The sequence below is a fragment of the Triticum aestivum genome, chromosome 7A (assembly GCF_018294505.1).
Source record: "Triticum aestivum cultivar Chinese Spring chromosome 7A, IWGSC CS RefSeq v2.1, whole genome shotgun sequence".
Taxonomy (NCBI): Eukaryota; Viridiplantae; Streptophyta; class Magnoliopsida; order Poales; family Poaceae; genus Triticum; species Triticum aestivum.
In genome coordinates this window covers 240,956,285-240,983,665 of record NC_057812.1, presented here as the reverse complement: position 1 = coordinate 240,983,665, position 27,381 = coordinate 240,956,285, and the positions used below count along the sequence as shown (strand labels likewise).

The window sequence follows — 27,381 nt, the reverse complement described above, 5'->3', positions numbered from 1 at the left end:
TATTTCTCATTGCTTTTGTCGACAATGTTTGTATATTCAACTGCTCTTCCTGTGCATCAGCCATTTGAATTGGTGATGGAGAAATCTGGAGTGAAAACAAGGTCTTCAGAGCAGACAATGCTACCTGCTGAAGCAGATATCTTGCTGGTTACAGATAGCTCTTCAGAGGAGGATTCAGAGGCAGATGACCAGTCCTATTATCCCCCTGAGGTGTATGCTCAAACTTGGCAGGGTTATATTACTCATATAATGCATATGTTGTATTGCAATGCTTAGTTTTTACATCATATACACAATATTGAATGCCATCTCCTTAGTTGACACATCATATATGCGATTGCCCTCTGCTCACTTCCTTAGTATATAAATCATATATTTGAATTATGTCATGCCATGATGTTTACATAGACAGCATGTATCTGAATTATGGCATGCCAACCCATTTTCTAAAGACATAATATAGTTATATCATCTCATCCTGTTTACATAGTCATCATATTTAAATTATGTCATTCTATCCGTGAATTATATCATGCCATCATGTTTCCATCGACGGCATGTTTGTGATTTATGGCATGCCAACCACTTTAATAGACACATCGTATAGTTATATCATGTCATCCTGTTTACATAGTCATCATATTTTGAAGTATGTCATTCTATCCTGTTTAGTTAGCCATCATACATGTGAAATTGTGTCATGCTATCCTGTTTAATTAGCCATCATATATGTGAAATTATGTCCTGCTATTCTGTTTGCTTAGACAACATAAATGTGAATTATTTCATGCCCTGTTTTCTTCCCTACTATCCATTGCACCTGTCTATCTTACAATGTCTGTACATTCAATTACTTTTCTTGTTTATCAGCCATTTCAATTGGAGGGAGTGATGGCAGTATCTGTGGGAGTAAAAACACGGTCTTCAGAAAAGATCGTGCTACCTGTCGATGCAGATAGAACCACGGTTGTACTTGCCCAAGAACCAGCCCCACCACACATAACCCACACTCATGCAGATTGTACCCCTACCCAGTTGGACAGAGAACCAGCTACACCCCTTCTAACCCCAACCCCAGCAGATAGACACCCAGTTCCCATTGACACAGCACCGTCTCCACCACAGAGCACCCAAACACGAGCAGTTAGTAAGGCAACTGCAGTGCCCAAATCACGAGGACCACCACTCCGAACCCGAAGTCAACGCTTAAAGCAGAAGAAGAATTGTTCTCAGGTCAGGTTCCGTAGCTATGGTTCATACTACTTTGCTCTTGCATCACTGTATTTACTGATACCAACTAATTTCAAATTTGAAGGATGCAATTGAAACTCCAATGGCGCAACAGGTATGTTTTAAACCTGTTTCTTCAACGTGTTTGGCTGTTTGCTGTTGTAACTTGCTCTATGTTGATTTCAGTTTCAATTGAATAAACAGTTATGTTCTCATGCCATGCACATTACAAGTGTTGTTATTGCTGTGTAGTTTCCCACACTTATATTCTGTCTATGCTGCTTTGTCTTAAATAGATATGATTCGAACTGTATCTATCTTGATTTGGCAACATAAACTAGAATGATATAGACCATACAGTGACCATACTACATAGATATATGTTTGTTTCATGATGTTATCCTGTCCACCTTACTACTGAACTAGTTTACCAAAATGAGTTTCATATACTACATTGTAAACCTGAGATGTGTTTGTTTGTTTCTCTTTTAGAACGCGGATAAAATATTGGAGAAGAGTACCCTGTTATGCAATGGTCAAGGAAGTAATGCAGATAAGGTTCAAGATAGTGAGACATCCCTGTTGGTCTCCAAGAAAACTGATAAAAACTATATTGAAGACACTGAGACAACCCAAAGTCCTGTCTTGATGTAGTGTTCGAGTTACTGGCTACCACTGTTGGCACCAGCTCTTCGAACTCATTGCCTGAATTAGTTCGGCTTCTTGAGTCTCAACTTCAAGTTGAAAGACATCGATCAGATGTTATGCGATAGGAAGCCGAAGGACTGAGGAAGTCCCTGTAGAATTCAGATGCATACTTTCTGGTGCAACAGCAAGCGCTTGAGGACTTAAGCGCCAAATAAGAGAAACTTAATAAGCTTTCTAAGCATCTTGCCAGCATTATGGGTACCCAGGATATTGTTTCTTGAGCTCTTCTGAAGTGGTTTCAGTTTTGGACTTGTTTTGCCGCGGCGTTTATATGCTGCTGTGTTCCCTATATTTGCACTGGTGGCGAACTTTGATGCCTAGTGGATGTAATATGTTTAATAGCTGTGATAGCCTAGTGTAAGTTGCTTGCTTATTTATTTCCTTGTTGTCTTGTTTATTTGTTTGCTTGTAGTCAGTGCAGTTCTTTTTCTGCGGTTTGCTAGTGGCTGCAATAACCTATTTTTTAAAACTAGGCCACAATAACCATGGGCTAATATTTACTGTAGTGACACTTGGCCTCCTACGGGCCGTAGAAACAGTGGGCCTTCTACGGGCCATAGAAACAGTGGGCCTTCTACGGGCCGTAGAGACAGTGGGCCTTCTACGGGCCGTAGAAACAATGGGCCTTCTACATGCCGTATCATCAATGGGCCTTCTACGGGCCATATCATCAATGAGCCTTATACGGGCCGTATGATCGATTGGCCAAACATGGGCCAAACAGACCGCATTCTGGCTGTAAACGGGCTAGAGTTGGAATCGTCCGTTCATGGGTCAACCATAACAGGCCGTCGTTAATAGGCCGTATTTGATGATGCTATGAAAACGGCCCAACGTATTAACGGACCGCAAACGGGCCGACTGTAACCACGGGCTAAATTTGGCCCACAAGCGGAAAATGAGAGTAATGGGCCGTAAGTAAACGAATGCTGGAAATGAGCCCGAGAATAAATGGGCTCTGCGAAGGCCGAAAGATAACATGGGCTGGAGACAGCCCAACGGAATAACGGACCGTTAATGGGTATAAAGTGATACACTGTTCATTACGGGCCAGTTTCACCATGGGCCGTTAATGGGTGTAAAGTGATACACTGTTCATTACGGGCCAGTTTCAGCACGGGCCGCTAATGGGCCAAGAGTTACAAAGGGCCGCATATGGGCCGAAAGACGTCATGGGCTATACATGGGCCAGAAGTGAAAATGGGCTGGAATCATATTGGACGGCCCAGGTGACGCTACTGGGCCAAATTCGGATAGGGCGTAACGGGCCTTGGGTTAGCAGGCTGTAAATGGGCTATATGTGAACCGGCCGTTAACAGGCTTTCCATGGGCCGGCCCGCCAACTTTTGACCAAGTCAAATGGGCCGGCCTTTTCACAGGAATGGGCCACTGTTGGGCCGTGCCACGTGTCGACGTATCATAGGCGCCTTCTGTCCAGTGAGTGGATGACATCTGTCCCAATGATGAGCCGACACGTGTTCCCTCTAGCCAATGATGATTTTACACGTGGAAAATCCCCATTGGTCGTGGCTGTTAACGGGTTATCGGATCCAAAACCCGACCCGATAGCTTAACGGTGTTCCGTTACGGTGGATGCCACGTGTCGGTCACCCTTGACGAAAGCACTTCTGTGACGCGCGATTTATTGTCATGGAAGTGGACACTTCCGTGATGATAATTTTGGTAATGTCATGGAACACTTCTATGACAGCACAGGTATGACTATCTTGATTCTGTCATAAATTTGTCATGGATGTACATGCATGACAAAAAAAGTGACCTACTGTGACAAACACGTATCATCACGGAAGTGTATTTTTTTGTAGTGTTTGTCTCAAATAGATACAATCTGAATCTTCGCGAAGGAAGTCCAAATTGAGCGGCGATGTTATGAAGGAAATATGCCCTAGAGGCAATAATAAAGTTATTATTTATTTCCTAATTTCATGATAAATGTTTATTATTCATGCTAGAATTGTATTAACCGGAAACATAATACATGTGTGAATACATAGACAAACAGAGTGTCACTAGTATGCCTCTACTTGACTAGCTCGTTAATCGAAGATGGTTGAGTTTCCTAGCCATGGACATGTGTTGTCATTTGATTAATGGGATCACATCATTAGGAGAATGATGTGATTGACTTAACCCATTCCGTTAGCTTAGCACTTGATCGTTTAGTATGTTGCTATTGCTTTCTTCATGACTTATACATGTTCCTATGACTATGAGATTATGCAACTCCCGTTTACTGGAGGAACACTTTGTGTTCTACCAAACGTCACAACGTAACTGGGTGATTATAAAGGTGCTCTACAGGTGTCTCCGAAGGTACTTGTTGGGTTGGCGTCTTTCGAGATTAGGATTTGTCACTCCGATTGCCGGAAAGGTATCTCTGGGCCCTCTCGGTAATGCACATCCCTTAAGCCTTGCAAGCATTGCAACTAATGAGTTAGTTGCGGGATGATATATTACGGAACGAGTAAAGAGACTTGCTGGTAACGATATTGAAACTACGTATTGAGATACCGATGATCAAATCTCGGGCAAGTAACATACCGATGACAAAGGGAACAACGTATGTTGTTATGCGGTCTGGCCGATAAAGATCTTCGTAGGATTGTGGGAACCAATATGAGCATCCAGGTTCCTCTATTGGTTATTGACCAGAGACGTGTCTCGGTCATGTCTACATAGTTCTCGAACCCGTAGGGTCCGCACGCTTAACGTTTCGATAACAGATATATTATGAGTTTATATGTTTTGATGTACCGAAGGTTGTTCAGAGTCCCGAATTTGATCACGGACATGACGAGGAGTCTCAAAATGGTCGAGACATGAAGATTGATATATTGGAAGCCTATGTTTGGATATCGGAAGTGTTCAGGGTGAAATCGGGATCTTACCGGAGTACCGGGAGGTTACCGGAACCCCCTGGAAGGTTAATGGGCCTTAGTGGGCCTTTACGGAGAAGAGGAGAGGCGGCCAGGGTTGGGCCGCACACCCCTCCCCCTAGTACGAATAGGACAAGGAGAGGGGGGCGGCGCCCCCCCCCCCGCCTTCCTTCCTCTCTCCCTCCTCTTTCCCCCTCCCAAGTCCTAATCCAACTAGGAAAGGGGGGGAGTCCTACTCCCGGTGGGAGTTGGACTCCTCCTGGCGCACCCTCTCTCCTGGCCGGCCGCACCCCCCTTGCTCCTTTATATACAGGGGCAGGGGGCACCCTAGAGAAAAAACAATTGATCGTTTGATCTTTTAGCCGTGAGCGGTGCCCCCCTCCACCATAGTCCACCTCGAGAAAATACTGTAGCGGTGCTTAGGCGAAGCCCTGCGTCAGTAGAACATCATCATCGTCACCACGCCATAATGCTGACGAAACTCTCCCTCAACACTCGGCTGGATCGGAGTTCGAGGGACATCACCGGGCTGAACGTGTGCTGAACTCGGAGGTGTCGTACGTTCGGTACTTGATCGGTCAGATCGTGATCATGTACGACTACATCAACCGCGTTGTGCTAACGCTTCCGCTTTCGGTCTACGAGGGTACGTGGACAACACTCTCCCCTCTCCTTGCTATGCATCACCATGATCTTGCGTGTGCGTAGGAATTTTTTTGAAATTACTACCTTCCCCATCAGTGGCATCCGAGCCTCGTTTTATGCGTAGATGTCATATGCGCGAGTAGAACACAAGTGAGTTGTGGGCGATATAAGTCATACTGCTTACCAGCATGTCATACTTTGGTTCGGCGGTATTGTTGGATGAAGCGGCCCGGACCGACATTACGCGTACGCTTATGCGAGACAGGTTCTACCGACGTGCTTTGCACACAGGTGGCTGGCGGGTGTCAGTTTCTCCAACTTTAGTTGAACCAAGTGTGGCTACGCCCGGTCCTTGTGAAGGTTAAAACAGCACCAACTTGACAAACTATCGTTGTGGTTTTGATGCGTAGGTAAGAACGGTTCTTGCTAAGCCCGTAGCAGCCACGTAAAATTTGCAACAACAAAGTAGAGGACGTCTAACTTGTTTTTGCAGGGCATGTTGTGATGTGATATGGTCAAGAAATGATGCTAAATTTTATTGTATGAGATGATCATGTTTTGTAACCGAGTTGTCGGCAACTGGCAGGAGCCATATGGTTGTCGCTTTATTGTATGCAATTCAATCGCCCTGTAATGCTTTACTTTATCACTAAGCGGTAGCGATAGTCGTAGAAGCATAAGATTGGCGAGACGACAACGATGCTATGATGGAGATCAAGATGTCGCGCCGGTGACGATGGTGATCATGACGGTGCTTCGGAGATGGAGATCACAAGCACAAGATGATGATGGCCATATCATATCACTTATATTGATTGCATGTGATGTTTATCTTTTATGCATCTTATCTTGCTTTGATTGACGGTAGCATTATAAGATGATCCCTCACTAAATTATCAAAGTATAAAGTGTTCTTCCTCAGTATGCACCGTTGTGAAAGTTCTTCGTGCTGAGACACCACGTGATGGTCGGGTGTGATAGGCTCTACGTTCAAATACAATGGGTGCAAAACAAGTTGCACACGCGGAATACTCAGATTAAACTTGACGAGCCTAGCATATAATAGATATGGCCTCGGAACACGGAGACCGAAAGGTCGATCGTGAATCATATAGTAGATATGATCAACATAGTGATGTTCACCGTTGAAACTACTCCATCTCACATGATGATCGGACATGGTTTAGTTGATATGGATCATGTGATCACTTAGAGGATTAGAGGGATGTCTATCTAAGTGGGAGTTCTGAAGTAATATGATTAATTGAACTTTAATTTATCATGAACTTAGTCCTGATAGTATTAGCATATCTATGTTGTAGATCAATAGCTCGCGTTTAGCTCCCCTGTTTTATTTTTGATAGGTTCCTAGAGAAAACTAAGTTGAAAGATGATAGTAGCAATGATGCGGACTGAGTCCGTGATCCGAGGTTTATCCTCATTGCTGCACAGAAGAATTATGTCCTTGATGCACCACTAGGTGACAAACCTATTGTAGGAGCAGATGCAGACGTTATGAACGTTTGTCTAGCTCAATATGATGACTACTTGATAGTTTAGTGCACCATGCTTAACTGCTTAGAATCGGGACTTCAAAGACGTTTTGAACGTCATGGACCATATGAGATGTTCCAGGAGTTGAAGTTAATATTTCAAGCAAATACCCGAGTTGAGAGATATGAATTCTCCAACAAATTCTATAGCTAAAAGATGGAGGAGAATAGCTCAAGCAGTGAGCATGTGCTCAGATTGTCTGGGACCTACAATCACTTGAATCAAGTGGGAGTTAATCTTCCAGATAAAATAGTGATTGACAGAATTCTCTAGTCACAATCACCAAGTTAGTAGAACTTAGTGATGAACTATACTATGCAAGGGATGCGAAAACAATTCCCAAGCTCTTCGCGATGCTAAAATCGGCGAAGGTAGAAATCAAGAAAAAAATCAAGTATTGATGGTTGACAAGATCACTAGTTTCAAGAGAAAGGGCAAAGGGAAGAAGGGGAACTTCCAGAAGAACGACAAACAAGTTGCTGCTCAAGTGAAGAAACCCAAGTCTGGACCTAAGCCTGAGACTAAGTGCTTCTACTGAAAAGGGACTGGTCACTAGAAGTGGAACTACCCCAAGTATTTGGTGGATAAGAAAGATGGCAAAGTGAACAAAGCTATATTTGATATACATGTTATTGATGTGTACTTTACTAGTGTTTATAGCAACCCATCAGTATTTGATACTGGTTCAGTTGCTAAGAGTAGTAACTCGAAATGGGAGTTGCAAAATAAACAGAGACTAGTCAAGGGTGAAGTGACGATGTGTGTTGGAAGTGGTTCCAAGATTGATATGATCATCATCGCACACTCCCTATACTTTGGGGATTAGTGTTGAACCTAAATAAATGTTATTTGGTGTTTGCGTTGAGCATGAATATGATTTGATCATGTTTATTGCAATACAGTTATTCATTTAAGTTAGAGAATAATTGTTGTTCTGTTTACATGGATAAAGCCTTCTATGGTTATACACCCAATGAAAATGGTTCATTGGATCTCGATCGTAGTGATACACATATTCATAATATTGAAGCCAAAAGATGCAAAGTTAATAATGATAGTGCAACTTATTTGTGGCACTGCCGTTTAGGTCATATTGGTGTAAAGCGCATGAAGAAACTCCATCCTGATGGGCTTTTGGAATCACTTGATTATGAATCACTTGATGCTTGCGAACCATGCCTCTTGGGTAAGATGACTAAAACGCCGTTCTCTGGAACAATGGAGCAAGCAACAGATTTGTTGGAAATCATACATACTGATGTATGTGGTCCGATGAATATTGAGGCTCGCAGAGGGTACCATTATTTTCTGACCTTCACAGATGATTTGAGCAGATATGGGTATATCTACTTAATGAAATAGAAGTCTGAAACATTTGAAAATTTCATATAATTTCAGAGTGAAGTGGAAAATCATCGTAACAATAAAATAAAGTTTCTACAACCTGATCGTGGAGAAGAATATTTGAGTTACGAGTTTGGTCTTTATTTGAAACAATGCGGAATAGTTTCACAACTCATGCCACCTAGAACACCATAGCGTAATGGTGTGTCCGAACATTGTAACTGTACTTTATTAGATATGGTGCAATCTATGATGTCTCTTACCGATTTACCACTATCATTTTGGGGTTATGCATTAGAGACAGCTGCATTCACGTTAAATAGGGCGCCATCTAAATCCATGGAGATGACACCGTATGAACTGTGGTTTGGCGAGAAACCTAAGCTGTCATTTCTTAAAGTTTGGGGTTACGATGCTTAGGTGAAAAAGTTTCAACATGATAAGCTTGAACCCAAATCAGAGAAGTGCATCTTCATAGGATACCCAAAATGTTGGGTGCACCTTCTATCACAGATCCGAAGGCAAGACATTCATTGCTAAGAATGGATCCTTTCTAGGGAAGGAGTTTCTCTAGAAAGAAGTGAGTGGGAGGAAAGTAGAACTTGATGAGGTAACTGTACCTGCTCCCTTATTGGAAAGTAGTTCATCACAGAAATTTGTTCTTGTGACTCCTACACCAATTAGTGAGGAAGCTAATGATGATGATCATGTAACTTCAGATCAAGTTACTACCGAACCTCGTAGGTAAACCAGAGTGAGATCCACACCAGAGTGGTACGGTAATCCTGTTCTGGAGGTCATGTTACTTGACCATGACGAACCTACGAACTATGAGGAAGCGATGATGAGCCAGATTTCGCAAAATGGCTTGAGACCATGAAATCTGAGATGGGATCCATGTATGAGAACAAAGTGTCGACTTTGGTTGACTTGCCCAATGATCGACAAGGCATAGAAAATAAATGGATCTTCAAGAGGAAGACAGACGCTGATAGTAGTGTTACTATCTACAAAGCTAGAATTGTCGCAAAAGGTTTTCGACAAGTTCAAGGTGTTGAGTACGATGAGATTTTCTCACTCGTATCTATGCTTAAATCTGTCCGAATCATGTTAGCAAATTGCCACATTTTATGAAATCTGGCAAATGGATAAACAAAACTGCATTCCTTAATGGATTTATAAAAGAAGAGTTGTATATGATGCAACCAGAAGGTTTTGTCAATCCTAAAGGTGCTAACAAAATATGCAAGCTCCAGCGATCCATCTATGGACTGGTGCAAGCATCTCGGAGTTGGAATATACACTTTGATAAGTTGATCAAAGGATATAGTTTTATACAGACTTGCGGTGAAGCCTGTATTTACAAGAAAGTGAGTGGGAGCACTATAGCATTTCTGATAAGTATATGTGAATGACATATTGTTGATCGGAAATAATGTAGAATTATTCTGCGAAGCATAAAGGAGTGTTTGAAAGGAGTTTTTCAAAGAAAGACCTTGGTGAAGCTGCTTACATATTGAGCATCAAGATCTATAGAGATAGATCAAGACGCTTGATAAGTTTTTCAATGAGTACATACCTTGACAAGATTTTGAAGTAGTTCAAAATGGAACAGTCAAAGAAAGAGTTCTTTCCTGTGTTACAAGGTGTGAAATTGAGTAAGACTCAAAGCCAGACCACGGCAGAAGATAGAAAGAGAATGAAAGTCATTCCCTATGCCTTGGCCATAGGTTCTATAAAGTATGCCATGCTGTGTACCAGATCTATTGTATACCCTACACTGATTTTGGCAAGGGAGTACAATAGTGATCTAGGAGTAGATCACTGGACAGCGGTCAAAATTATCCTTAGTGGAATAAGGATATGTTTCTCGATTATGGAGGTGACAAAAAGGTTCGTCGTAAAAGGTTACGTCGATGCAAATTTTGACACTGATCCAGATGACTCTAAGTCTCAATCTGGATACATATTGAAAGTGGGAGCAATTAGCTAGAGTAGCTCCGTGCAGAGCATTGTTGACATAAAAATTTGCAAAATACATACGGATCTGAATATGGCAGACCCATTGACTAAACTTCTCTCACAAGCAAAACATGATCACACCTTAGTACTCTTTGGGTGTTAATCACATAGCGATGTGAACTAGATTATTGACTCTAGTAAACCCTTTGGGTGTTGGTCACATGACGATGTGAACTATAGGTGTTAATCACATGGTGATGTGAACTATTGATGTTAAATCACATGGCGATGTGATCTAGATTATTGACTCTAGTGCAAGTGGGAGACTGAAGGAAATATGCCCTAGAGGCAATAATAAAGTTATTATTTATTTCCTTATTTTATGATAAATGTTTATTATTCATGCTAGAATTGTATTAACCGAAAACATAATACATGTGTGAATACATAGACAAACAGAGTGTCACTAGTATGCCTCTACTTGACTAGCTCGTTAATCGAAGATGGTTGAGTTTCCTAGCCATGGACATGTGTTGTCATTTGATTAACGGGATCACATCATTAGGAGAATGATGTGATTGACTTGACCCATTCCATTAGCTTAGCACTTGATCATTTAGTATGTTGCTATTTCTTTCTTCATGACTTATACATGTTCCTATGACTACGAGATTATGCAACTCCTGTTTACCGGAGGAACACTTTGTGTGCTACCAAACGTCACAACGTAACTGGGTGATTATAAAAGTGCTCTACAAGTGTCTCCGAAGGTACTTGTTGGGTTGGCGTATTTCGAGATTAGGATTTGTCACTCTAATTGTCGGAGAGGTATCTCTGGGCCCTCTCGGTAATGCACATCACTTAAGCCTTGCAAGCATTGCAACTAATGAGTTAGTCGCGGGATGATATATTACGGAACGAGTAAAGAGACTTGCCGGTAACGAGATTGAAACTAGGTATTGAGATACCGCCGATCAAATCTCGGGCAAGTAACATACCGATGACAAAGGGAACAATGTATGTTGTTATGCGGTCTGACCGATAAAGATCTTCGTAGAATATGTGGGAACCAATATGAGCATCCAGGTTCCGCTATTGTTTATTGACCGAAGACGTGTCTCGGTCATGTCTACATAGTTCTCGAACCCATAGGGCCCGCACGCTTAACGTTTCGATGACAGTTATATTATGAGTTTATATGTTTTGATGTACCAAAGGTTGTTCGGAGTCCCAGATGTGATCACGGACATGACGAGGAGTCTCGAAATGGCCGAGACATGAAGATTGATATATTGGAAGCCTATGTTTGGATGTAGGAAGTGTTCCGGGTGAAATTGGGATTTTACCGGAGTACCGTGAGGTTGCCGGAACCCCATGGAAGGTTAATGGGCCTTAGTGGGCCTTTACGGAGAAGAGGAGAGGCGGCTGGTGCTGGGCCGCGCGCCCCTCCCCCTAGTCCGAATAGGACAAGGAGAGGGGGGCGGCGCCCCCCTTCCTTCCTCTCTCCCTCCTCTTTCCCCCTCCCAAGGCCTAATCCAAATAGGAAAGGGGGTGTCCTACACCGGGTGGGAGTAGGAGTCCTCCTGGCGCGCCCTCTCTCCTGTACGGCCGCACCCCCCCCCCCCCTTGCTCCTTTATATACAGGGGCAGGGGGCACCCTAGAGACACAACAATTAATCATTTGATCTTTTAGCCGTGTGTGGTGCCCCCCTCCATCATAGTCCACCTCGATAATACTGTAGCGGTGCTTAGGCGAAGCCCTGCGTCAGTAGAACATCATCATCGTCACCACGCCGTCGTGCTGACGAAACTCTCCCTCAACACTCGGCTGGATCGGAGTTCGAGGGACGTCATTGGGCTGAACGTGTGCTAAACTCGGAGGTGCCGTACGTTCGGTACTTGATCGGTCGGATTGTGAAGACGTACAACTACATCAACCGTGTTGTGCTAACGCTTCCGCTTTCGGTCTACAAGGGTACGTGGACAACACTCTCCCCTCTCTTTGCTATGCATCACCATGATCTTGCGTGTGCGTAGGAAATTTTTAGAAATTACTACGTTCCCCATCATGTTAAACTGTATATTGTTAGGATATAGGAGTCTGTTAATATCTGTACTTATCTCCTGTAACTACGTGTAATATGTGCCCTAGTTGCATCCATATAAATACATCCCTAGGCCACCATGTTGGGTGCGCCGATCCAATCTATTTCCTCTCTGTTTCACACGTTATGTTATCAGGTTTGCCATCAAATTTACAGAAATTTAAAAACAATAAGTAAAATCCAATTTATGACATCTCAACCTATTATGATCATTTAAAATATGAGTGGCATGTGTGAAACTTCGCTTGCATGAATGCCCTACTATCCTGTACACCCTAGCTCACCACTTGTCCTACCACTTAAATAGTTCCATTAAGTACCACAATATTAAAGTACACAAACTTGTAACGCATTATCAGTTGACAAGGCAATCTGAAAACCATTTTATCACTGGTACAAATTTCAAACAATAGTGGCTATTGTTCGAACAGAAGAGAGAGGCTTGTCCAACCAGCAATTCATTTAGCATGCCAGTTAAAGTAACTGTGTTATTGTGCATAAATACCTTCAGTTGGTTCAATAAGCTTTGACTGGCGAGGGCAATTTGGAGGTTTAGGTACCTTGAACGAAAACTGAGATAAATGTAAATCGACAGCATAGTTTGGGTTGTCTTCAAGATACCTGTCAAAGTATAACATATGAAGAATAAGATAAGCATCTAGACAGAGTGAAGCACATGGAGAAGTTCACAACTTCACATAGTATACGCATGTATTCTGTGTTGTTTCCAACGTTCAAATTGCAAGAACAGGCGAGATTTCTGAAAATAAGCCCCAACAAAGCTAAGCATGAATGCTGGTTGTGTGATCATTGAGCCATTGAGGTAGTGAAAGTACAATAATAACACTTTGTAACAATTATGACAATAATAGTGGATACCAGTCAGATGCGGTTATCAACATGCTAGATGAATGAAAAACTGCATATGAGCATTATAATATGCTTAAGAAAGTAACCATATTGAAGAGAACTTGACCAAACAAAAGTTAGCTTACCTTCCGACCTCTTTCTTGGATCTTATTTTTATGCCTGCGGGAGAGATATAGTACCTAAAAGGATGTATAAGTGTCACGAAATAGTCATACAATACATACACGGAAAGGCAAGCACATCCTTTTATATAGGTGTGTAAGGTGTGTAATCATAGGAATGAATGGTTAACCATCGATCAAATATGAACAGCATTAAGTTCCTCAACCATAAATGAGCATTCCGAGCTCTCAAAGTTATGACCCAGGGACGTTAGAAAACAACTGCAACATCATTTGCTCAGAAATAAATACAAAAAGCTTTGAAACAAATTAACTACGATGTTGTGCAAAACAAGTAATACTCACACATCAGCGAATCTCGTGCTCTGTTCATTCCTTAGAGTAATATTCCTTTCCCACCCAAGAGGGATCTGAGGGATGCATGGGATATCAATTGCCCATGCCATGCCATTATCCTCAGATATATCAATTGGATCATGGCATGTAACTTGTGGCTTCCACCCATGGACATATTTGCAAGAAAAAGGAACTTGTATAATATTCTCTCGGATTTGCTCATATTTCAGTTTGGATGGTACAACTCTCCATTTCTGGCAAATACTACATTGCACAGAATATGTACTGATAATGAATTTTATTTTTTTAGACAACACAGGTAAGTTGTTTTCGCCATGGACATTCTTGTAGGGAACAACTTGATATGATGCACTTCCAGAGAAATGATGGTCACTTGAGGATCTTGTGCTCCGGCCTCCTGTCCCGCAGATCCTCTGCAAGGCCGTTATCGTCGTGCGTGTTACCTGAGCGTCTCTATCACAATGATGTTTTTCCCGATTATTAACAGAATCAGGGGAGAGGAAGGAGTGCCTTTAGATTGTAGTGAACGATAGAGCAATCCTACATATGACTGAACTTGAACAAAAAAACTTACTTTGCTAGCTGTTTTCTCTTCACCTTTGATCTCAAGCAAACGAGAATCATGAATTTAATAATATATGGACTACACACATACATCAATTCCTCTCTCCAGCGATCATGAATTCATGATACATCTAGTCAATTTCAGAGTTCTTACTGCTAATGATCATGTTCATCAATTCCTCTATCCAGCGATCGATCATGAATTCATAACCGACAACTACTAGAGAGAGCAAAAGAGAAAACTACTTCCCGAAGAACTATAACTAATCGTAAACTGGTGGGCATCCTTCATCGACCTTCGCGATCATCCTGCGGCGCAGCTCCGACGCAAACTCTGGGTCGTGCTCCTCGTAGAATCGGCACAGCGCGTCCATCGGGATCCCTTTGCCGACCCTCTTCGCCTTCTTGCAACAATCATCACCGCGGTCAGTCCGCTCCGGCGGTGGTGGTCTCTTGGAACTGGCCGGCCGTGCAGCGTCAGCGGCCGGGTGCGCCTGCGGTGGAGCGTGACGGGGCTCGCGGACGTCCCATGATGGCACTCGTGCGACACGGCTGGGTTTGCTGTTGATGGCGGGGTACTCGACGAGGTAGGACTCGGTGCCGACCGAGACGGAGAGTACCTTGGCGCGGAGGTAGATCACCAGCTGCCTGTTGCCGGAGAAGACGACGTTCGAGAATAACCTGTTGCACACCTCGACGGCATCGCCGCACGCGAATCGCAGTTGCCGGCACGCCGCATCCACGGTGGACTTCTGAAGAACCTTCGCAGGCAAGCGGGGCGCGTTGTTCGACTTCTTGGCCGCTGCATCCACCCGAGGAACCTTCTTCGACGAGCGGGGCGCGCCTCTAGTTCTCTTGGCCGCTGTCATCGCCGCAACTTTGCTTCTCTTGGGTGCCACTTTCGAGGCGACGATGGGCGATGGCAGGACGGCGCGCGACGGCAGTGGCATTGCCTTAGATTGGTGTTGCAGTTTTCTCTCTCTGGTTTGGACTTGGACGATTATGGGGGAAGAAAATTAACGCGACCACAAGATTGCATGTTGAAGCTATATATTGGCGTCACTCCATATCCGAATTCAGCTCCAATTTGCATTTTTTTTGACACTGAATGTCCGAACTCAGCTCGAAATTGGCTGTTGCATACAGTGTTTTCGCGATTCTCCAAACCAGCCAACAAAGCGAGTTCCTTATTTTCTCCTCGCGGGCCGTTTGAGGCCTACGGTCGGCAATAGTGGGCCGGTGAAGCTATCTATTCGGCTGTAAAAAAACAATTGAGAGAGAATATTCGGCTGTAAGTGGGTGTATGAGTTACGAATCATCTATATTTGGACAGAGCTACACGCAAAAAAAAGTTTAGAAAGAGCTGCTAAAAGAAAGTAAAACAAATAATTTGTTGAAGAAAAATATCTCATAATTTCATACAAGTTGGTTTTGGTAGCAACATATTATCATATAGAAATAATGGTCAATGGTCATAATTTGGAGACTATATATACATGCTAAAAAAATAAGCGTCGTGTTTCTCTAATGATGTTTTTCAACCAAAGTAAGTAAACAAGATGATGAAATACCACATGTAAGATTTTATCTCGGATGCATGCCAGTGTGGACATTTTTCCCGTATTTACCTTAACAAGTTGCTTTCTTTTTATTTCATTAAGTAAGATCCGACTAGAGACATTTTTTCCGTGGTCCACATCTTAACATTGCTCTAGTCCTTTCAATTACTAAGCTCCCTAGGGATAGAGGCCTATGAGAACTCCAATGTTTTTCCTTGAAGTGGACCCCATCTGTAAGGGTCTAGTCGGATCTTGGCTCCTGCATTACACTATGGGAGCTGATATTGTACTAAAACACTTTTTATACAAATTCAATTTTTTAGAATTTTAGATTTTTGTGAATTTTCAAAAAAAAAGCTCACAAATTTTAAAATGCATTCATGAATTTAAAATGTTCCTAAATTAAAAATTCTTCACAATTATGAAAAAATACTCGGGAATGCTAGAAAAAAGTTCACGAGTTCATAATTGTTCACAGTGAGAACTCTGCAATTGACTAGATCTATCATGAATTAATGATCGTTGGAGAGCGGAATTGATGTATGTGTGTAGTCCATATATTAGTAAATTCATGATTCTTGTATTTCTTGAGACCAGAAGGTGAAGAGAAAGCAGCTAGCAAAGCAAGTTTTCTTATTTTGGGGTTTTATTCTTGAGATCAAAAGGCGAAGAGAAAGCGAGTTTTGAACCGTAGGGACCATGCGATCATTATCTAGGTTTTGTTTTGTGAAAATCACTAAACCCCTAGAAGGCTCCCGTCATTATGTCAAGAGAAAGTATATATAATGAGCAAATGATCCGTAGGATTTTCAATAAGTTTTCGAGAACGCTACCCATTAGAAATAATTGGTACAAGGGCTAGTTGACCTCATAAAGATTTTCTTTGTTCCTGCATCTTCCAAGACTTGCCACCCAAAGAGGCCCTTAACCAGAGGTCGATGTGTGACATTTTGTCATGTCAAGCTAATAAAGGTGGCAGCCCAGCTGAAATTTTGTCATGCCAGTTTGTAACTCTTTGATCATAGGATGGGGCTCACTCTTTCCTTGGAATGCATTTCTATTTTGCTAGTTCTATCACGCCTTGTTTGTTTTTCTTTTGAGATGCAGATCAATATGATGCATAGTTTAATGGCTTTGTCATTTGTATGTTTGAACTTAAAAAGGTCTAAAATGCTATGGGCTTGCGCATTCATGCAATTCGTCGCATAAACGTAAAATAGACAGATGTATATAATGTGATCTTTGGTCATAGAATGGGGGTGGCAGAAACTTCTGTTATCTAAGCTCTGTCCCAATACCCATTGATGTCAATAAAAACGATTGTACCTTATACAGGAGATTATGATGTGCAACACGCATAAACTTAAAGTTATAGGCATTCACAGCACACGAACAGAGTGAGGTAAAAGCAATGTGGCAGTTTCAATAACTTTCTGCAACAACGTTCATCTGTTGATGTCAATGTCCCAATAACTTTCTCAGTTCCAGCCAAGCTGGAGCAAACTACGTCATAAAGGGACTGACCTTAGCTAAGGTAGAATACATACAGTAAGATGATACAGCAAAATAACACATTTCAAGTCTTACGTTTGAACATCACTTATAGAGCATTTTCCTTTCTTTCTGGAGAGCATCACTGGTTTAGTTTTCTCTTTTTGGAGAGCATCACTGGTACTTGTAGAGCTAGAGTCACTGGTATGTGAGTTACAGGATAGGCTTCTCCATGAGGGACCGGCATGTAGTTGTGCACGGGATCCTCGTGAACCGGAGGTGGCACTGAAAATAAGAGCATGCCATCAGATAAATAACAAATCATGTGTATCAAATTATCATATGGTTGCACAGGGTGGCACTGAACCTAGGAACGCCATTTATCACTTGAGCCAGAAGAGAAGACAAGCAAGCTAATCACATCAAGACGTCATCAGTTGTGCAAGGGTCATTGTATGTAAGTATACTAATAGATGGAAACAGCAGACATCACCAAACACCAATGAACCCCACATAGCGATTCTAAATTTCCAATAGCTGCTACAAGATCCCTAAATCGCTAGCTAGTTGCAAGAACTTAATCTAGGAGTGGTGCTATAATCAACATGGGTACTAGAAGTCACCCACCTGGCTGTCTGTGTTATGCAGCTATATATAGGCAGCATGCATTAATAGAACTCTCATATAGTTTATATTCATGTAAAGGGAATATAATCCATCAGCCACTAGTGCGTGCAATGGTGTATGTTATGTTAAACTGTATATTGTTAGGACTAGCAAAAGGGCATGTGCGCTGCAACTGAAAGGATAAATTGGCGTGCATCTGCAAGCACAACACCTTGTGCGTCGGTACGAAGAAAACACTAATTGCCCGATCCTTCAAAACGCCCACCCACACGGTACGTCATCCGGACGGTGCCACCGCCGGCAGGCAGGCGCACGAATCGAGGTTTAGAAAAATTGTGGGGGTCATGTTATACTCTCTTTGCAAGGTATTATTAGACTGGTGGACCACTTGGTCTCAGCTGCACAATGATCACAAAATGAGTTTTGGTGCCGATGGTAAGGACATCTCCAATGCGAGGTAATACATATTTTGTCTTATATAGTTTTGGAGCGTAACGCACACGTTCGAACCAAAATGCCTCAGACATTTTTAGGACTCTCATGCTATCCCTTATTTGTCCGCTCGGCTTGTGGTTAGACCATGTTTTCTCGTCTCGGTATTCCACTGTCAACCCACATTACCCAAAAAATAAGGATTATGTGTTAGAGGACCTCTTAGGAAAAATAGTTTTTTTGGCAATCCAAGTTTAAATGCTCTACTGTTTGCAGCCCCGAAATCCTGGAATGCATCCTTTTCATATAAGTGTTGCAACATGCACACATCCCATCCTTCCATCTTTTTTCATGCACAATTCCTTCCATCCTTGCATCCCATAATAATCCTCATATAGATCCTCCCATTAATAGCCCGCAATTCCTTTTTTCAATGCATGTCGACGTCATGCATCTCATTCCTTTTAATCATCCACAATTCCTTCCATCCTTTCATGTATGGCAATATCCTTGCATCCCATAAATAATCCTCAAATCCATCCTTCGTTTCATAGCCCGAAATTCCTTTTTTTACAATGCACGTATGCAACGTCATGCACCTCATTTTCCTTTTAATTATAATTATCCGTTTCGGCCGTCTAATCCCAGACCTCATCTTAGGGCTTGTTAATTGTCTACATACTGACGTATATAAATTGGTGCGTTCTGATATACTATAGCGAGGTGGGACTATTGATTCAGAAAAGAACATTATAACACAAGGAAAAGTGAGCTCGCTGGTTGCCTTCTTAGAAAGGACGAAGAGGTTGTGAGTTCGATACCTTGCCGGTGCAATAATTTTTGCCTAAGCCCACTCTCCTATAGCCAGGCTGCCACTTCAGCTCGGCCCCAGGCCCACGAGAGGAGGAGATTTAGAAATGGAACAACCTAAAAGCTGGGTCTCGGAACAAATTTTCTACCTCCTATCGAAATATTCTAGTCTTTTTGTTAACGTGGACTCTTGGCGTGTTGGTATAGCATGTGTCATCTCATGCTCTGGTCGGGGTTCGATTCCATGACCTTTTCTTTTTCTAATCACGGGAAGAAGCATATTGTGACGGTGAACCCGATAAAGTCAATATGTGCTTTATTATTAGGGAGAGATATAGGAGTCTGTTAATATCTGTACTTATCTCCTATAACTACCTGTAATATGTGCCCTAGTTGCATCCATATAAATACATCCCTACACCACCATGTTGGGTGCGCCAATCCAATCTATTTCCTCTCTGTTTCACATGGTATCAGGCCTACCCGCTTGATCGCACGATGGGCTCCACTACGGCTTCCGCTTCCTCCTCCTCTATCCTAACCACGCTCTCCCTGCCCGCCGCCTTCTGACGTTCCTCCTCCCTCCACCAGCCTGATCACCGCCAAACTTACCACCTCCAATTTCCTCCTTTAGAAGGCTCAAGTCCTTCCACCTCTGCGCATAGCCGGTGCCACGGGCTACGTCGATGGCTCTCTTCCGGCTCCTGCCAAGCTTCTTGACCCCGATGACAAGGGGGTTTGTGTGCCTAACCCGGAGTATGCCACCTGGTTCCGCCAGGACCAAATCGTTGTCGGTGTCAAAACCGGCGGATCTCGGGTAGGGGGTCCCGAACTGTGCGTCTAGGCCAGATGGTAACGGGAGGCAAGGGACACGAAGTTTTACCCAGGTTCGGGCCCTCTTGATGGAGGTAAAACCCTACGTCCTACTTGATTAATATTGAAGATGTGGGTGTTACAAGAGTAGATCTGCCATGAGATCAGAGAGGCTAAACCCTAGAAGCTAGCCTATGGTATGATTGTATGTTGTGATCGTTGTCCTACGGACTAAAACCCTTCGGTTTATATAGACACCGGAGAGGGTTAGGGTTACACAAGGTCGGTTAGAAAAGAGGAGATATCTATATACGTGTTGCCTAGCTTGCCTTCCACGCCAAGTAGAGTCCCATCCAGAGATATCTATATACGAGACGAAGTCTTCAATCTTGTATCTTCATAGTCTAACAGTCCGGCCAATGGAGATAGTCCGGGTGTCCGGAGACCCCCTAATCCAGGACTCCCACAATAGCCCCTAAACCAGGCTTTAATGACGATGAGTCCGGCACGCAGTATTGTCTTCGGCATTGCAAGGCGGGTTCCTTCTCCGAATACATCACAGAAGAATTTGAATACGAGGATAGTGTCCGACCCTGCAAAATAAATTCCACATTTCACCGTAGAGAGAATAATGTTTTCGCGGATCTGATCCGCTAGCTTGTTTTGGCAACATGACACTATGTCATGGCCCGGTGATTATTCGAACCGTTTCTTTTAACCAGCCCCGCACATAACGCGAGGCAGTTTTTGACACATCTTGTCAAGGCAGAGATCGTGTCCCCTTATTACGGGATTCTCATCAATACGGGCGTGGGTAACCCAACCGCGCCATCAATTGCGGCGCTTGGGGGATAAGCGAGTTTTACCAGGAAAGTGGGGACGCTTAATTTTGTCCGCTCATATAAAGGGATAAGGATTCACCTTTCTATCCACGCCTTCTTCCTCCTCTGCTCATCCGCTCCCGCACACTCGAACTCTAGCGCCCAAGTCCTCACTTCCATCTCAACCTTCTCCAACCATGTCCGGAGCGAGAGGCAAGTGGATGGTCTCCTCCGTCACGGAGGGAGACGTCAAGAAACTGAGGAGAGCCGGATACCTGCCCGACGACATTGCGCACCGGCTCCCAGATGAGGGGTAACTCATCCCCACCCCTGAGCCCCATGAGAGGGTGGTATTCCTCACTCATTTCCTCCGCGGACTGGGATTCCCTTTCCATCCCTTTGTCCGGGGGCTCATATTCTATTATGGCCTGGATTTCCACGATCTGGCCCCAAACTTCATCCTCAACATCTCGACGTTTATCGTCGTGTGCGAGGCCTTTCTCCGCGTCAAGCCCCACTTCGGCCTATGGATGAAGACCTTCAATGTTAAGACAAAGGTAGTGAGCGGCCGCCAAGCGGAGTGCGGAGGCGCCATGGTGGGCAAGATGCCCAACATCACATGGCTCGAGGGCACCTTCATGGATACTATAAAGGGGTGGCAATCGGGGTGATTCTATATCACCGAGCCGCGCGACCACACATGGGTAGCGGCCCCTGAGTTCCGATCTGGCATCCCCATGCGGCTCACATCCTGGAAAGAGAAGGGCCTGTCCTGGGGTAATTCAAAAGAGCTGACCGGACTCCGGTCATGTATTCAAAACATGGTGGACAAGAAGCTCAAGCTTGTCAACATAGTCTAGGTTATGCTCGTCCGCCGGATACTCCCGTGCCAACAACGGGAGTTTACTTTGTGGGAGTTCAACCCGGCGCAGCACCGAACTCTGAACAGGCTCTTCGGTACGACTCATGAAGATGCCTGGAGGGTGCTGTTCAAGGGCGCCCGCGGTCCCTCCCCCCATTACTGAGGATCACGGATTCAGCGCGAAGCGCCAAGCCAGTGCGGTAAGCTGTTTTACCTTTTACAGGATACTTGTTTTCTATATAGATTGGCTCTATGCGGGATCTAAACTCCCGTAATTTTGACAGGACTGGCAGAAGATGGCCGGACAAATCGACTGTCCGGCTCCCTTGCCCGAAGGCCCCGCATATGCTCTTCTGACAAAGATGCTGACTCCGGCCCCTTATAAGGTGCCGGAGAAGACCAAGAAGGCCAAGGGAACTCGAAAGAGTTCCCGACGCTAGGTGTCGTCGGACTCACCGTCCGATGACTCTGCGGCACACTCTTCCCCCGAAGACGAGGAAGAGGAAGAAGAGGCTCCCCCACCGACTGGGGGAGACAAGAAAAGGAAGGCCGCCCCAACTGGGGAGGCCGGAGGGTCCAAGAAGGGAAGGATGCTCCTTACGGACAGCTCTACCGCCGCCAACGAAAGTGAAGACGAGTGGTTGCCCAGGGCCAAGCCCCAGGGGAGATCGTAAGTATTCGGATACCAAGGTAACCATAGGATTCCTTTGTTGCATTGCTTTCCCTAACGCCGAACTCAATTGTGCAGGCCGCCCCGAGCCAACATCGAGGTATCCTCGGACGGCTCCCTGGGCTCGTCGGACATGGATAGCGATCCAGTCCCGACCGCCACCTCCCCTCATCCAGCCGACGATGCCGAGGTGTTGTCTCAAGAGGCACCGGATCGAGGGGGGACAGTCCCGGAGGCGCCTCAAGGCGACCTTCCGGACTCCGGGAGCCGAGGGGACGGGGTCCCCGAGAGCTCCGAGTTCGACCCTCAGCCAAACACCGCGCTGGACCCTCCAACGGCTCCGAGCTCGGGCAGGCGGTCCCCTTCTAAGGGGGTGAGACGCCTGTGCTGGTAACCTCTGTCCATCCAGAGGCGTCGGATACTATGTTGGAAGCGATTCGCAACGCTTCCATCGAGGAGGAGCACCGCACTATCATGAGTGCGGTGATCCAGAAGGTTCAGTCCGCCAAGAGTGGATTGACTGAAGCCTGTACTAGCCTTCTAACAGGCTTCGAGGTAAGTGTTTTAAAATGTAGTAGAAATATTACCGCATAGACAGTAGCCCCTGATGCTTTGTTCGGTGTTCACAAAGAAAAGCCGAACGGAGGATCAAATAATATCGCAGGAGTCTAATATAAGTACGTCAATATGCATATGCAGGCTTCGCTGCTGGCGTCCGCTGCACTAACTGCGGAGGTCGCCGTACTAAAGGAGGCCCTCGAGGGGTCCCAGAAAGAGCTCGGCCTTGCTAAGAGGCAGCTCGAGGAGAACAAGGGTAAGTAATACCCCGTCTATAGATGAGAAAAAGGACGCGATTGCTAAATGACAGGATCATTGTATGTTTGCCAGGGGCCACGATCGAGGTGGCGACCCTGAAGCAAGCGTTGTCCCAGGCCGAAGAGAAGGCGGCCCAGGAGCACACCGAGCGAGAGAGGCACGAGGCTCGAGTGGGCGAGGTGCAGCAAGAGCTCCAGGCTCTCGTGACGAACCATGAGGCGTTGGAGCTTGACTTGAAGACGCGAGAGTCTGAGCTTGCCGCGGCCCGTGAGAGCGCGAAGAGTGCCAAGGCCGAGGCCTAGAAAGCCCTTCAGGAGATCGACCCGATAAAGAAGATAGCGGCGGGTAAGACTTTCTATATGCAAAGCAAGCATGTAAAAGTAAATTATCGATTACTTACCCGGATCCGGAGCTCTTCAGGAGCATTCACAGATTTGCCTGCAGTGTGTCCGATGCCGCACAATTTCACCAGGACGAGGACGGTAGCTCGACGGAGAAGCTGTTCTGGTCTCAGTATGCTGACGCCGAACATCCGATGCCGATGAGTGACCAGCTGGAGCAGATGGCCGAGCTACATAAGGCGGTCGATCAGGCCATGAAGGGCTTCATAGTCCGCTTGTGGCCTAGCGATGCCCTTCCGAACAGCTTCTTTGGCCTGGTGAGGCGGCTTGTGGGTGCCTGCCCACGGCTGGAGGTCGTCAAGCGATCCGTCTGCATTGAAGGTGCACGTCGGGCCTTCGCCCGTGTAAAAACATAGTGGGTCAAGCTAGACGCCGTGAAGCTGATCAAGGAGAGGCCGCCGAAGGGCAAGGAGCACCTGAAACACCCTCGATGCGACTATAGCTCCCACGTGTCGAGGCACAACTTAGAGACATAATCGCATTGAAGGCATATGTCGCAAGTTAGGCAATCTTCACAACATCCCATGTAATATAATAATAAAGGGGAGATAACATAGTTGGCTTACACTCGCCACGTCAATCAAGTACATAAATAACATTACATCATCCAAACACTCATGGCCCGACTACGGTGCCAAAATAAAAGATAACCCAACAAGCGACACGGTCCCAATCACCCCCAACTGGGCACCACTACTGATCATCGGGAAAGGAAACATAGTAACGTTGAGAGTCTTCGTCGAACTCCCACTTGAGCTCATACGCGTCTCCTGGAGCGGAATCATCAGGCCCTGCATCTGGTGTAATAGTAATCTGTGAGCCACAGGGACTCAGCAATCTCGCACCCTTGCGATCAAGACTATTTAAGCTTATAGGTAAGGCAAGGTAAATATATGAGGAGCTGCAGCAAACGACTAGCATATATGGTGGCTAACTTATTCGCAAAAGAGAGCGAGAAGAGGAGGCAAAGCGCGAGCGAGAAACTAAAGAACAACCTGCGCAAACATTACTCCAACACCGTGTCCACTTCCTGGACTCCGCCGAGAAGAGGCCATCACGGTAACACACTCAGTTGATTCATTTTATTTAAGTTAAGGTTCAAGTTATCTACAACCGGACATTAACAAATTCCCATCTGCCCATAACCGCGGGCACGGCTTTTGAAAGTTCAATCCCTGCAGGGGAGTCCCAACTTAGCCCATGACAAGCTCTCACGGTCAACGAAGGAATAGACCTCCTCCCAAGACGTTCCGATCAGACTCGGTATCTCGGTAATTCAAGACACTTCAACAGGTTAAAACAAGACCAGCAACACCGCCCGAATGTGCCGACAAATCCCGATAGGAGCTGCACATATCTCTTTCTCAGGGCACACTCAGATTGTCTTAGGTACGGGTAGGCCAGCCCAGAGTTGCCCCTGGTGGCCACCGGTAGCTGACATGTGGACCAACACTCAGGGGAGCACTGGCCCGGCGGGGTTAAAATAATGATGACCCTTGAGTCTGCAGAACCCAAGGGAAAGAAAAGGCTAGGTGGCAAATGGTAAAACCAAGGTTGGGCATTGCTGGAAAAGCTTTAATCAAGGCGAACTATTAAGGGGTTCCCATTATAACCCAACCGCGTAAGGAACGAAAAATCCGGGAACATAACACCGATATGACGGAAACTAGGGCGGCAAGAGTGGAACAAAACACTAGGCGAGAGGCCGAGCCTTCCACCCTTTACCAAGTATATAGATGCATTAAGATAGCAAGATAATATAATGATATCCCAACAAGTAAATAAAGTAATGTTCCAACAAGGAACGGCCTTCAATCTTCACCTGCAACTAGCAACGCTATAAGAGGGGTTGCGCAAAGCGGTAACATAGCCAATCAACGGTTTGCTAGGACATGGTGGGTTAGAGGTTTAACATGGCAATTTGGGAGGCTTGCAAGCAAGTGGTACACATCGTAGCAATGACATAGCAAAGAGCGAGCAAACTAGCATAGCAAAGATAGTAGTGATTTCGAGGGTATGATCATCTTGCCTGCATAGTTGTCAGAGTTGACTGGATCCTCAAAAGCAAACTCAACGGGCTCCTCGTTAGCGAACTCGTCTCCCGGCTCTACCCAAACAAGACAAACAAGCAACAAGGATACAATCAACCACGTGCAAACTCAAACAACACAATGCAAAGATGATATGCTATGCGGGATGCGATGCGGGATGCAAAATGCAAGATATGACAGGAAATGCATGAACCTGGCCTCAACTTGGAATTCCAAGTGTGCCACTGGAAAGATGAGATGAAATCGCTTGAAAACGATATAAAGAACGCCGGAATCGGAGTTACGGTTTGGAAATGGCAAGCGATTCAAAAATGACATCGGTCTGCGATTTACAGCAAGTAGGCATCTAAATGCAATGAGATGAACATACTACAACACCCAAACATGACAACAAAATACATGGCAGGGATGCACACAAGATGATTAACAAAAGTCTAGCACTGAGCTACGGCCAAATTATCCATTAACAGGTTCAAACAAGCATGGCAAAAATGCATATGGCAAACATATCTCAGACTTAGTGAAATCAACACTTGTCTGGAATTTCAGATTAGGTAGCCCTCTTCGGAGCAACAAAACAATATACTACAGGATCTGAACATGGCAAAGTAAAGAATGGCATGGAGCTACTCAAAGATCTTAACAAAAGTCCCTTAGTGACCTTGAGCCAAAAGGGATCAGAAAATACAATGGCAAGCACGCGAACATAGCAAAAACATAATCAGTTTTCAGACTTAGTGAAAAACTGACACATGCTTAAATATAACTCAAGTAGGCATGTTTACGATCTCGATGCACTCACTACGGTGCAAGTCATGGAAAGACAAGCATACACCCATAAAGAAGGCACAAAATGCAAGCTAGACATGGCAAGAACAATAGCATAGCATGCATGGATCAACTACAACATCACCGGCAAAATTGCAAACAAGTTGACAATCTGCCCAGATTTACAAAGTAACAAAAATAGAGCTCGATTGGCTCAAGCTAGGGTGCTCCATAATTGCTAAAAAAGACATGGATGGATAGAGCACTGCAATATTAACAAAACTCCTTTACTGATCATCCTCAAAAGAGGCACGGATCACTAGGAAACAACAAGATAATATGGCATCATGAGATAAACAGATCCAGGACTTAGTGAAATTACTAAGTCCCTGAAAACAGAGTTACTAAGTGCACCACTTTGCCATCTTGCACAAGTCACCACACACATCCTAAAAATACATGGGTTGCACCTCTCGAAAGATGACAAAACCCTTAACAAAACACATGTAGAACTCATGGGCATATCATGCACACAATAATCATGGCAAAAATGACAAAAGTGCTAAACGGAGTAGCAGATCTGACAATTAACTCAAGTAGCCCTCTTCTAATAGTATTTCGGCCATCAATATGAACTCAAATGAAAATGATGCAATGGAACAAAATAATGTACTCTCTGAGATGAACATGCTGATATGCTATATGCATGAATCGGAGCTACGGATGCAAAGTTACAGCCTGACGAACATGGCAACATGGATCTGCAATTTCGGGACTTAGACAAAAAACGACCTAGGGTTTACTGTTCACCCCGATCCAGATCTGGATCGCACGGAGCACGAGGTTCGTCGGCCGGAGGAGAAACTCGCCGGAGGAGGGGGGGCTCGCCGGCCGGAACCGAG

General features: G+C 44.7%; 1 protein-coding gene and 1 pseudogene across 1 annotated transcript in view; both read right to left on the bottom strand.

The window, feature by feature from the left end:
• Positions 1-15,308, bottom strand: part of LOC123153277 (uncharacterized) — a 51,326-nt gene extending 36,018 nt beyond the window's left edge. The window contains exons 1-4 of the mRNA XM_044572473.1: positions 14,655-15,308; positions 13,783-14,207; positions 13,441-13,494; positions 12,951-13,066 (exon numbers count right to left, since the gene is read on the bottom strand). Of these exons, the coding sequence (XP_044428408.1) occupies positions 12,951-13,066; positions 13,441-13,494; positions 13,783-14,207; positions 14,655-15,308 (1,249 nt within the window). The remainder of the gene's footprint in view (positions 1-12,950; positions 13,067-13,440; positions 13,495-13,782; positions 14,208-14,654) is intronic.
• A 2,242-nt stretch (positions 15,309-17,550) lies between these two features.
• Positions 17,551-27,381, bottom strand: part of LOC123153275 (uncharacterized) — a 23,350-nt pseudogene continuing 13,519 nt past the window's right edge.